The sequence below is a fragment of the Diaphorina citri genome, unplaced genomic scaffold (assembly GCF_000475195.1).
Source record: "Diaphorina citri unplaced genomic scaffold, Diaci psyllid genome assembly version 1.1 scaffold267, whole genome shotgun sequence".
In the NCBI taxonomy this organism is placed as follows: Eukaryota; Metazoa; Arthropoda; class Insecta; order Hemiptera; family Psyllidae; genus Diaphorina; species Diaphorina citri.
This window is the reverse complement of record NW_007377704.1, coordinates 22,096-35,984: the sequence shown is the minus strand read 5'-3', so window position 1 is coordinate 35,984 and position 13,889 is coordinate 22,096. Positions and strand designations below refer to the sequence as shown.

The following is a 13,889-nucleotide window of genomic DNA, read 5'->3' as shown; positions in this document are numbered from 1 at the left end:
GATGTTTACTGTAAATTTATCTCTTTCCTTATTATTTCCATGTCCCGAGGTTACGTGATGAACTTCTAGAGGTCATTGTTGGGGTTTCGAGTATGGACCTTGATTACGTATATCCTTTTTTTCTGTAGGATTTTTCTGAAGGATTTCCTTTTTTTTCGATTTCTATGGAATTTGATTACGTACACATCCTTTTTTCCTGTTTTACGTAGGATTTTTTTCTTCCTCTCTTTCCTGTAGGATAAACACTGAACAAAATGTATCAAAAATAAATAAATTTCAAATGGGTACCTATATAGTCTCTAAAGGTCTTCAGACATTGCCTGTGTCTCACAGATTAACGGGAAAGATTATTCGGCTCCTTCTTCTTCTTCTTCTTCTTCTTCTCCTCCTCCTTCGTCTTTTCCTTTTCAGTCTATTAGCTTGGCTCTATCTTAAAAAATAAAATAGAAATTATGGAAACTAGCATTTCGTAGAACTGACCTCTCACACGGAGAAGTTACAATAAAGAAGTTCCAGTTATTTGGACTGCTCGAGGACTATGTAGTCCCATTATGTCAACACTTTTGTCTCACGAGAGCCCTATATTTCATTTGTTTCATGTCAATATTTGTTATGAACAAAAGTCAAGTCCCGTTATTCAAACAAATAAATATTAATGTTACCTATTTCCTAAAAATATCCTTGCAAAACCTCACATGGAACTGATCATAACAATCATAACTCACGACAAAAGGTACAAAACAAATAAAAAAGGGACCTAGGTAAGTAGGTAAATCATGTAAAAGAATATTCTTTATGTAATAATGTATCTCACATACTCTTTTTACATAATATTACTCGTTTGTATCTCACATAATATACAGCCACTGTAGCTCTTGATCTTATGGTGAAATTGGCACATCCACTACTCCAAAAGGGCAAATAGGTACTTCTTCTTTTCAGCTGAGATACGAACCCATTATCCTTTCGTTTTTCTGAGAAAAATCAGAGCTTGCTCGTTATTTGTTTTATAATGGGTAATTTGTTTAACTAACTGTATGATTTTGGAGGCAAACATAAACAAGTTTCGTCTCAGCAAAAGAAAAAAAAAAACGGACATATTTTCTTTAGCCCTTACAAAATGGGTCCAATTTAACCAATTATTATTGTTCAAGGGAGCTGAACTTATTGAAATAGTAAGTACTCCCGACAATTCAACGCAAGTGTAGAGTAAAATGACAATTCAACGCAAGTGTAGAGTAAAATGAAAAGTCCATTTAGCAGAGTGGGCAGAGATTTGCAGAGTGTAGGCCCCTGGTCTCTGGTTCTAGAAGGGATAGAGGTTCAAAATGAACTGAAGACTATTCCTAAGTTTACAGTGTCATTGACCCGGTAAAATAACTGTATCATGCAGCCAACTGTCTCTTCAGTCCTAACCAGAAACAGGTGCCATTGTTATGGTAAATTCTAGAAACTAGCGAGTTCAAAATCAGATTTATTTAGACAAAAAATTGAGTTAATTTTCTTTTCGGACTTTCGGAAACGGAACCGGTTATGTTTTGTAAACTGAAATAGCGCCTTTATTAAACCATAGGAAATCCAAAATGACTAATCGGTTTCGTAAAAGTTTCCCGAAAGTAAAATACACGTTTATTTTACCCTAATTTTTAATGATTTCGAATCTTATAATTTAGTACGATAAATTTCACCCTTTCTAACGCGTTTTTGGTCTTCGTGTGAAAAATGTTAATTTTGACAAAAACGTTATTTTTTTACATCACGTCGCGTCGCATCGCAAATTTTTAAAGAGACGAAAAAATTGTAATTTAACCAATTTATTTTTTGACTTATTTATTTATCAATGATTGACGCTTTTTGCCTTGTACAGACGGGGTTGGCGTTTTTCGTCAGCCTCTCAATCATCCCTAGATAGGGTGATTGCTTTGGAAGTTTGGACTGACATTTAGTTTTGGCTACAAATTTTTATGAGTAGATACCCTTCGCAGTCAACCTTTTCTATTTCTTTAGCAATGGAAATTTCAGGTTGGTATCCTCCCTGTTTAAAATCCCCTAAACAGACCCAGCCAAACAAGATTTTATGTATTTTGGTAGGTACAATATTTTTAAAATGAAAATTAGATTTTATAATAAAAAGAGTTGGTATTTCCACTAATTTAATTTTATCCGCCTTAGTTATTCTAATATTTCTAATGCGATCAGGGAGGACCTGTTTTAAGTCCTCCAGGAAGACTTTTTTTTTTCTTCAGCAATAGGAACTCGGTCAAAACAAGACCGAGTTCCACCGAAGAGGTTCCTATGGTACTCGAGTCCACTGTCCCTATACCAAGTTCAATATAACAGGTCTTCTCACTTTCATTAAGAGTAAAATTACTCCGATATTACATCTAGCCAGAAAAATGCTTATGGTGGAGATACCTAAACCATTATACAGCACGTTGTTGGAGATTTGGCGTGGGTAAATGACCATTAGATTTGAATATGTATTTTATTTATTTATTGTTTTTTTTTTTTTTATTACTTAGTATTTTTTTAACAAATGGATAGATATAATAGGTATGTATGGTTTGTGAATTTGTTAAAAGCTCGGTAGGTTGTATGTGCTGGGTGTGAGTGCAGTAAAATTACGAGGTGTTAACAAAAATTGGCCCATAATGGAAGAGGAGAAAAATAATTAAATTTCAAAATCCTGCACAAACGTAGGAAACTGATTTTTTTTTCAATACCTATGGTAGGACGGTAGGTACTATGAACTTAGGTAAAATACCTACCTCATTGGTCTTAGTTTCGTATTTTATCAGGACACTTCTTCTACATAAGAGATGACTGATAAATATCCAGGAAAGAATTTTTACCCCAACCAGGATTCGAACCCAGAACTCCGAAACATATTGGGCACAGAGATCGTGCATAGTTTTATTAGATGAAAAACGTACCAGTTAAAAAGTGGAATTTAATAAGACCTACATAGGTACAATTTACAAATTAGGTATTAGAATTAGTAGAATAGGTACCCCCTACCTATTCGAAGTCATGTACCGAGATGTAGGTATCTTACCCATGAAGAACAGGTGGGTAGTTTGTACAAGATTCTAATACATAACTTACGCCTTCAATTTATCTTTTATATGTATGCAACATGCTCTGAGTGAACGTGAAGTATCTGCTTACTTTTCAGGCGCAATTTGAAATATACCTACTTTCGAAACTTTAAGCAGGCATACCAGTGCGTCTTCGCTTCTTCTTTTTCTTCGCCTTTTCCCGTGTACAGACGGGGTCGGTGCGACGTAATACGTATTACAGAAGAAAAACCCTTTAAAAACATTGAATAACCATTGTAATAGTTGCTGTGACGTCAAAATATTGCGAAATGTGAAGTGCAATCTTGTAGAGACCCACATCAGTTAGGATCGCGAGCCTGGTACCTACTTCTACTAAGAATATGGTAGCACTCGGCTCCATTAGGACCGGGCAGGCAGAATCTAAGTAGACCAAAAGCATATGCTATGTGTATTGCATTTCCTGAACTTTCATTTCGCTGTAGTCAGGTTCTACCTAGCTCCTCAGTCTTTACACTCAGGTCCTAATATTTCTGTGACAACATGGTCCTGAGGTCGAACGGTTGGACGTCATTGACTCCAAGTCCAGAGGTCACGGGTTCGAACCATTCGGCTCCATTAGGACCGGGCAGGCAGAATCTAAGTAGACCAAAAGCATATGCTATGTGTATTGCATTTCCTGAACTTTCATTTCGCTATAGTCAGGTTCTACCTAGCTCCTCAGTCTTTACACTCAGGTCTTAATATTTCTGTGACAACATGGTCCTGAGGTCGAACGGTTGACTCCAAGTCCAGAGGTCACGGGTTCGAACCACGAAGATTAGCGTAATTTAGGTATTTAAATATAATAATAAGTACCTACTGGCTAAAATGGAGCTTCTGGTAAAAATTGAAAAAGAAATAATAATAAAATTGTTGAATTGTTTATTTTACTCATTAATCAGCAAAGGCTTTTTTTACAACACATTCAGAGGTAGGTATTAATTACTTACTCGTGTTAGCTATTTATTTTTTATTATTATTATTATTTTTTTTTTAAGATCGATCTCCAAATAACTAATCTCATGTTTGGCTCTATTAATGGTCTAATTTCTAGTCTAGGAGATGGTAGTTACCCGTCACCTGCCAGGTAGTTGCGTCCTTGACTGTAGCACATTCTTGAACGTGAGTTTTTTGACACAAAGTGGTCGGATTGAAAAATTTACAAATTACCAACAGGTTGTCTACCCAACAATTATTTGTATTTTTTTTTTCAACATACGAGTACTTACTAGCCCGACGTGCATAGGTAAAATCATAGGTTTGTACTTATCGGAGTTACAATATATCTAATTGAGCAGTGGTGTAAAGAAAGGGGTTTCCAGGAGGATCTGAAATGATTTGAGGATCAAGAAAAAATGACAATGCCTAAGTATCCTTCAAAAGGAAATAATAATGAAAATTTCATCGTTTTTTCTAGAGAAATGCCGTAACTGCCGTGGAGGTATATAATTGGATACATCATCAGAACACAAAAATAAAAAAGATTAACCAACCAATTGATAAAATAGGTTCTGAGGTTCGTCTGAAATCCGAACACAAGACCACTTGGTCGAACAAGCTACCCTTCGCGACTGTGATTGATGTAAAAGAAACAAAATTAGTAACGGTGAAAACCTTGTCAATTGTAAGTCAAGAACAAGGTTGATTTTACACTTCACATATATCTTTGTTGAAATTCAGTCTCAGATTAACATTAAGGATGCCTTACGTAATGGGTAGAAAAGAAACATGAAGAATTTCGTCCGTTGTAGTGAACTTTCGACGCAAGAGACGTCATTAGCTTATTAGATTCTTTTCAGACACACTGTATATTTATATATATATATATTTTTTTGAAATGTAAGGAGATGGTGTAAGTACCCATTCAAGTGAATAGAAAAAATTTAAACATAAATATATTCAACTTTAGCACATACAGGATGATTCATAAGTGGAGGTCCAAGTACTCCAAGTCCAAGGAAAATTGACCATTGCACTGGTCCATGCACTAGTACGCAGGCGCTACCACGATACCTAGTGGTTGAACTCCCGTAATTTCCTTTAAAAGAGGGGAAATGAGCCTCATAAGAGAAGAGGGCGCCTCGGTTTCCGAAAGGGAAAAGACACCTTAGGTAGGTACCTACACATTAGCGGTTTAGACTGCTGAAATAATCGGTTTTCACCCTATCCTAATAGATTTTATTTATTCATTATTATTTTAATTAATAACTCAGAAAAGGTATTACCTAATTAAAATATCATGAAACAACGTGCCAACGTAGGTACCTATTTATAGCCTGGGAATCAGTGATTCTACTTACCTATAGTGACACTATTTGGGACAATATAGGTACCTACCTATTTATTAGGTAATTAATGTAATTATACAATATATGTACAACCAGAAAGAGAACTCTTCCAGAAAGAACTTTACATTTCGCGTAAGTTATGACGTAATATTACAGAAGAAAAACATTGTGTGACCATAGAAAAGCATTATTAGGTACCTATGGTAAGGACCTACCTACTTTCCTTGGTATTGAAGGGATTCACCTAACCTTTTCACCTACCTACCTACTAAACTTTCTCTTGATAGAAATAATTTATTATACCTACTTTCAGAATTTGTAAATAGGCAGAAGATATTTTTTGGACATCATGAAGGAGTTCCTTAGGCATCCCCAGAGATTTTCAGAGGGGAGCTCTGTCCGCCGTAAATACCTTCTGTTTACGAATATTATTAATAGTTAAATATTAATAATGGTTGGTAGGACCTCCCGTGTGTAATTTAGATTTTTAGAGTAGGATACTGGGTCTCATTTCATCAACAGTTTAATATACAGCACGTTGTTGGTTTAAATAAAATTATACAGAGAATATTCTCTGATTCTATTATAGATTCTATTCTCTGTATAACTCTGATAAGTATGTAGGAATACAGTTCTATCGTTCTAGCGAAGTCCTTAATACACTAATTAATAGCACATTGTATAAGTACCTAATGAGGTTTAATTACTCTTACCACTCTGTATTCAAAGTTATCCTATTCATGTATGTTGGTAACTTATTTCTGTGTTGTAATTTTCATAACCTTAACTTTGTAATTAAAGTGAATCTGAATATTGGCTAATATCCGTATCGGATGAACACCGTAAAAAATAAGTTATCCTTGCTCCATCCAATGGTAACAAAGTAAACATCGAAAGGAAAAGAAGCAAACAATGAAATGAAGAAATTTTGTAGTCTTGTACGTACTTGCTGTATTTTACAAATATTAACAGTGTATACAGGGTAGGAACTATTAAGTACCAACATACTTAATATGATTTATGGGCAATTAATTAAGTACCAAGGTAGGTATACAGAGGGTTTCAAAATAAGACCAATATTTTAGTAAACATATTGAAAAATATATCCCCAAGTTCCTGTTGTTCCCCTTTTCAACTCTGTAAATCTGTAATAGAAAAAAAATTGTTACTTTCGGAGTTTTGGCACATCCACTAAAAATTATAAAACTCTCTCTTCTTCTGTCACTAGAAAATTTGGTTGGTATTTTTGACACATCCACTAAATTCTAAAACAATAAAGAGTCTCACATCTCTCCCTTTTCTTCCACTAAAAACTGCAAGTGCTCCGTCTCGAATTTGGACATTTGGCACATCCACCACCAATATTTTACGCTTTGCTCTTCTTGAAAATTTGGTTTCTTTTCCAAACTTACCGACGATTAGTGACGACATTATTGCCTCAGGCAATGTCTACTACTCAACCGTCGCGAGCTATGTGATCTGAAGTCCTAGCAGATGAGTAAATAAGTAGGTAATAAATACATAGGTATGTAATAAATAAATAGGTAATAAATACATAGGTATGTAATAAATAAGTAGGTAATAGATAAGTTAAGTAAACAGATGGAGTCGCGATATACCTACAAATAGGTAGCATGTCAGATATTACGTCACCGAGTTAATGCTATGTTCTGGTCTTGTGCTAATGGTGTAACCGGCAAGTTTAAGGGCACATCTTACTGATTCAAGTACCTAACCTACCTAATTTAATGTTAGGTAAACATGCAAACTCAGAGCATGAAGATTTCAGTCTGATTAAAATGGGAAGAATTGTGTATGAAGAAAATACTTTCGAAGCATACCTATGAATTATATAGATACCAATATTTTTAGTTTTTATATTACCTACTACTAAATTTGGGAGCAAAAAAAATATCCGGGGTTGGCTCTGAACAATACAAAAAAAAAGTCAGAAAGGTCCCACTTTTCTGCAACCTCTGAACTGCTCAAGTTTTGGCACTAGAAAATCATATAGTAAATCATAACAGGCCAATTAAAGGTGTGAACCTAGCTATAGAAATTTAACAAATACAAATCACATCAACATTCCTTAGCCGAAAAATTCAGCCTTGCAAAGTCCACAGTCATGTCTTGACATCTTTGTCTCTAATTACTTACTCGTGTTAGCTATTTATTTTTTATTATTATTATTATTTTTTTTTTAAGATCGATCTCCAAATAACTAATCTCATGTTTGGCTCTATTAATGGTCTAATTTCTAGTCTAGGAGATGGTAGTTACCCGTCACCTGCCAGGTAGTTGCGTCCTTGACTGTAGCACATTCTTGAACGTGAGTTTTTTGACACAAAGTGGTCGGATTGAAAAATTTACAAATTACCAACAGGTTGTCTACCCAACAATTATTTGTATTTTTTTTTTCAACATACGAGTACTTACTAGCCCGACGTGCATAGGTAAAATCATAGGTTTGTACTTATCGGAGTTACAATATATCTAATTGAGCAGTGGTGTAAAGAAAGGGGTTTCCAGGAGGATCTGAAATGATTTGAGGATCAAGAAAAAATGACAATGCCTAAGTATCCTTCAAAAGGAAATAATAATGAAAATTTCATCGTTTTTTCTAGAGAAATGCCGTAACTGCCGTGGAGGTATATAATTGGATACATCATCAGAACACAAAAATAAAAAAGATTAACCAACCAATTGATAAAATAGGTTCTGAGGTTCGTCTGAAATCCGAACACAAGACCACTTGGTCGAACAAGCTACCCTTCGCGACTGTGATTGATGTAAAAGAAACAAAATTAGTAACGGTGAAAACCTTGTCAATTGTAAGTCAAGAACAAGGTTGATTTTACACTTCACATATATCTTTGTTGAAATTCAGTCTCAGATTAACATTAAGGATGCCTTACGTAATGGGTAGAAAAGAAACATGAAGAATTTCGTCCGTTGCAGTGAACTTTCGACGCAAGAGACAAACACTTCAACTTTGGCAAATCCATACAGACTTTGATATCTGGGAGGTATACTTTACAATAGACTGAAATAGGTATCTAGAATAGTTAAGTTATACCTACATGTCATTTTTTGTCTGACATAAAGTATCTGGTGTCTGTGTCTGGCAGAAAGTTCAACGATTTTTTTCTCCTTCTTTTTCTGCTTATTCGTCAAGAGGTATGTAAGATCAATGTACTTTTTCTTCTGGAGAGAACCTTTCAATGTTTCAGACTTTCAATGTTTCGGACGAAATCAGGAGTTCGTTAGCACTCCTTCTTAAACTTCTGTCGTTTGTTGTCTATTCTGAAAGTATTCATAGTAATAATTATCAGATATTCAGCTCCTCATATTGTTGTTGTCCGTGGCTCGAAAAAATCGGCTCATTATGTGTAAGTGTCCTCCAGCTAGACTGAAATAAGTACCTCCATATTATTCTAACATTCGCGTTCCATATGAAAGATAAAATCGTGTTAGACATGCCGACCATGCTAGTCATTGGTCTACATTTGAGCTAGACCAAATCGCCATAAATTGTTTTATGGCATTCAGATAGATTTTTGTGTTTGTTATTTTACCCCCACCTTCCCCGAAATTGATGTGGCACCGATAGAGTCGAGCTTAGAATTCGTGATGTTGATAAAGAAATAATTATCCCCCAAACTCTGAACAAATAACACAACCAATGTGAAGAAACATTGAGAAATTTGAGTAACTACATCTACCTACAGTTGTTATTTACTGAGCAATCCGTGTGGAATTGTTCTAACTATTTAAATGCCCAACACTAAGGTCTAATAAAAACTAGCCAAGCAAAAACTAGCTTTGAGATTATGTATCTACGTTCACAATAAAAATACAAAAGTAAGACAAGAGACCCCTTAATTTTGACTTCTGTACAAACACTTAACTTGCTTTTATAGGATATTACATATGTAGAACTTATAAGAAGGCTAGGCAAGTAAGAAGACAGATTATGGTTGAAAGTAAGACTGTAAGAAGTATGAAACATATACGAGTAATAATAAAACTGCGAGTATCAATAAATCTAGCCCTACCCTACCAAAAAGCTCGTGTTATTCAAGACAGCTTTCCAGTGCGTCCAGAAGATAATGACCCCCATTGTAATGAGACCATAAAGCCCATTAATGAGACTTGCGTTCTCGCCATTCATGAGTGTTGTACAATCTATGAACTCCAACTAGAAGCCGAAGAAGCTGTAAACATTGATCTAGACTTCTTCCAGTGCATGAGTTTTTATTATCTTTTACGTAACTTGAAACGTGAGTTGCCCAGAGCAGTTCTGAGCGACCCGACGCGACGCAAGACACCAAAGTAACGGGTAAAATCAAGAAAAAATGTGTCAATGTTCTGGAGGTAGCCCCCCCGGAATTTTGCATTTGACATAAATTTCTGGGGCTGGAGGTCTCGGGGGTGTGTAGATCGTTTTTATAATGATAGACTCTTTTCTAACCTAATAATAGACTCTATTATGATTTATAATGCATAGGAGAAAAAAAAAATGTAAAATAAAAAGTAGGCGAAGTTCTTCACTGAATATTTCTAACCGACTTTTTTTCCATCGCGTTGGTCGTAGGAGGGGACAAAAAAAGGGGATTTAGCTAAAACCTTTGGTCGATAATAAACCGAATAGGTAAGACTTTTGAGTTGGTGTAGAAATTTACGATGAACTTTGACTTAGGCACCTCTTGCAAGGCTATCAAAAACTCTAAATGCTCCTTCATTCCTGCCCAACAGCAACAAAAATACATTTTATCAGAAGAGATCCAAATTTAATGTAGTTAGCTCTCAGAATACGCATTGGTTTAAAAGTATAAGTTTCAGCAGAGAGAAATAAATCTACTATTCAATGTTTGCTCAATTAATTTACTCTTAAGACTGGAATCTGAACGTGTCAAAGTAAGTATCCAATTACTCATCAAGATGTGTAGAGATAACAAAAATAGCAACTTATTATCTTGACTAGGCAGACGTAGATCCTAGAGATATAGATTTATAGTATGTGTATTTTTACAGTGATGTATTTTAGTTGTGATATAATGAATTTTAAATACTTGAAGTTTCAGACACTCGTAAGTTTACTGGAAGCTGAAGGATTGGACAGCTGGACGACCACGACCATATGTGCATAAAATATAAAGGTCGCACGTTTAGAAGAAATTGAAATCTGAGGACACATACTTGTACATTGGGAAAAAAGTTGACTGTAAGAAGTGTGAGGCAGATAAATTTAATTGAAAGAATCATAGGGACTTTGAATACTAATAAGTCTAATAACTAATAACTAAATCATCATAGGACATAGAGAGTTCTTGTCTGGGTTTCCTTTCTTCGTCCTAGATGACGTGAAAACACATTGTCTGCTATTTGCTGTTGCCGTCAGACCAACCCTGAATTTTCAGTGAAGCGGAACGCAACCTATTGACAAAATCTTCTTCGGTAATAGCATCAATATCATCAATCATAGTATATCTACAAGTGAATCTTCAACGATCAGAGCATTTAATCTATCTTGTTCGATTTCATCACAAGTACATTTGAGTATTTCTTCAAACATTTTGAGTGTATTTATTTTAGCATGAAACATGTGAGTTTGTCCGTATTTAAAAGCTTGTTATTTTCATTTGCTCTGTATACTCGGTTTACTTTTTGATAGAAATTTACTCTAAGTGAAGTTGGATTTATTGCTTGAATTACAACGGCTTTGTATTTATAAACCGCCGACGCTTCAGTTAGGAAATACAAATGTGAAAGATTAAGCCCCTTTTAATGCCGGCAGTTTAAAATAAGTCTAATTCATTGGATATGATTTATTCGATACAATCAAAATCACGAGTAATTTTATAATGGAGTATTCGAAGTACCCACTAATGCATTAGCATTAAATTTTAATTAATTATCAGGTTTATCAGAACAATTTGAATCATAAAACTACCCTCTGATTATCTCATAACTATAAAAATATGAAATACTTGTAAAGTTTATTAAGGTGACCGTCAACAAGTGTCAGCTGTCAATAAAATTTTCAAGTTTATTACCCATTGTTAATAACATCAACGACTTAATTACCAATCAAAATAATGCTGATGATTATCATTGTTCTTTAGGGTTCAGTTCATTCTACTTCAATGTGTTGATCCTTATTGTCTTTTGTGTTGAAATTATGCCCGTCAGAATTCATATATCTAATACGCTAATAGGGCGGCAAAAATGTTCGGCTAGCAAAAGTTCGTGGTTGAAAATCCTCAAACAAAACTCATTAATGTTCCCGGAATTTGTCGTAATTTTCGGGAGAAGTACAGACATAGTTATGATATATTTTGTACTTTTAAATCGGTTTAAAAGTATCAATTAAAACCTCTTCTCTTGCAAAACCAAGAATTGCATCCGAGTACAGCTGTTGGTGTCTTCCTCTTGACGTTCGCACACCAACCGTAGTGTTTATTAACTTTGTTAAGATGTCAAATACCTAGTTGAACAGACTGACAAAAATTTTACATCTTTATCGATACATTTTATAGGTGAATAAATGTGATATAAATCTTTATTATAAGTAAATAAAGCTATAAACGAGTTTGAAGTCGTATTGACATCCTTGCTGTTTCGTTCTTGTTACAGATATCTTCATGGTCATGTTTATTGTTTATTTTCGTATCTTCGATGGTGAAAGGTGAATCTGAGAGGACAGCAAAGGAACATGCTTCTGTTGATAAGAATCTCAGCACACATGGAACTGCTCAATCCAATGTTCCAAATGATCACAACCCAAGATCTCCACATTCCTCTGATCCAATAAGACATGATGAAAGAAATGCAACCAATGACAGGAATCGCAATCACCTTGGCAAGAGAGGAACGGCTGGTAGTGGTTTTGGATCCTTGAGTGCTGGTTACAACAACGGGTATAGTCTGGGCAGTGGTTATTCCAGTGGGTTGTTGCTTCCCACAGGTTCTGGTCTAGGAACCCGATACTCCAGTGGGTTAGGTTATCAAACATCTGGCTATGGTCCTGTATTGGGCGTAGGATCAGGACTTGGTATTGCCTCAGGATTAAACTCTATCAATGCTATGGGCATGGCACCTGTGGGTCTTACCCCCTCTACTGTGATTACCTCAGGACCAGGGCTGGGCTATGCTAATGGAGTATTATCTTCTCCTACTCTATCTTATTCCTCATCAGGCTACCATCAGGCTCAGCCATACCCCAGCAGCTACTTCTCTGACAGTCACTATCCATCCTCCAGTCTTAACTCTTACTCTGGAGGAGGTTCTCAATATCCTTACTCTAAATCTTACGAATCTCACAAGCCAGTCATTATTACCAAAGAGGTGCCTGTCCATATTACCAAGGAAGTTCCCGTGCATGTTCCCCAACCATATCCTGTCACTGTCACTAAAGATGTCCCATATCCTGTGCCTCAACCCTATGCTGTTCCTGTGCCCAAACCTTATGCAGTACATGTACCGCAACCTGTCCCAGTCCATGTGGATAAACCATACCCTGTCAAAGTGGATAGACCCGTGTTGTACCCTTATCCTCAACCCGTCCCCTACCCAGTGACCAAGCATGTCCCGTATCCTGTAGTGAAGACACTACATGTCCCTTATCCAGTGAAAACAGTCATGGTACCGCTCAAGAGTGACTACCAGTATTCTCAAGGTGGAGGAGGACTTTATTCTGCAAATAATTACAATACGGATGATACTCACTCAACTTATGGCAATGGACCTTACACTTATGCCCTGGGGGTTCAAGGAAAATGAAAGCTTTTAGAAATATAATTCTATTCAATTCTCAAAAGCACAAGCTATGTATTATTTGTTTTTCTTAACTCATACTATAATGTTTTTCTAGAATATTTCAATAGCTACGCAGAGATTCTTAGTACAAATTGATAAAATATTCGTAGAAAAAGAATGAATTAAACAAGGTACCTAACTGTTGCTGTGCCACTGCAAAATCCTCCACTGTGGGTCCTCATAATTATAACATTTAAAGTGGAGTTACAAAACAGGTGATTGGCGTTACAAAGTCCTGCCAACACCCAATTGCATATTGTAAACACTAATTTACATTGAAGTTATGAAGTGTTTGGTTTGACTTTTTAATAGACCTGCACCAGCCACTTTTTCTATCGGACTGATTTAGATGATTTAGATCAGAGTTGCCTCATTTTCAGAATTGGTCTATGAGGACTGGAAAGTGAGAAATCAATTTCAAATATTACAAAGAAATTTGAATATTTATTCCTCAAATTTCTTTGTAAATTGATAGATATTGTCGTCCATTTGATAAATGACACGGTCTAAGTTTGATAGCATCAGCTGTTTTGCTGATACTGACCTGACGCTGACAGTCACCGATACATAGGTACTCATATAACATGTGCATAAGCAGACCAATATAGAGTTGTTGCGAAAAAGGTAGTGAAACACTTTTTTTCTAAAATTATAACTATCTAGGTATTGAACGACCAATCGATAA

The 13,889-nt window shown here is 35.6% G+C and overlaps 1 protein-coding gene across 1 annotated transcript in view; it reads left to right on the top strand.

Moving 5' to 3' along the window:
- The window catches only part of LOC103506855, a 28,727-nt gene extending 15,559 nt beyond the window's left edge, over positions 1–13,168 (top strand). Inside the window, exon 2 of the mRNA XM_008471271.2 lies at positions 12,023–13,168. Within this exon, the coding sequence (XP_008469493.2) occupies positions 12,023–13,168 (1,146 nt within the window). The remainder of the gene's footprint in view (positions 1–12,022) is intronic.
- The last annotated feature ends 721 nt before the right edge of the window (positions 13,169–13,889 follow it).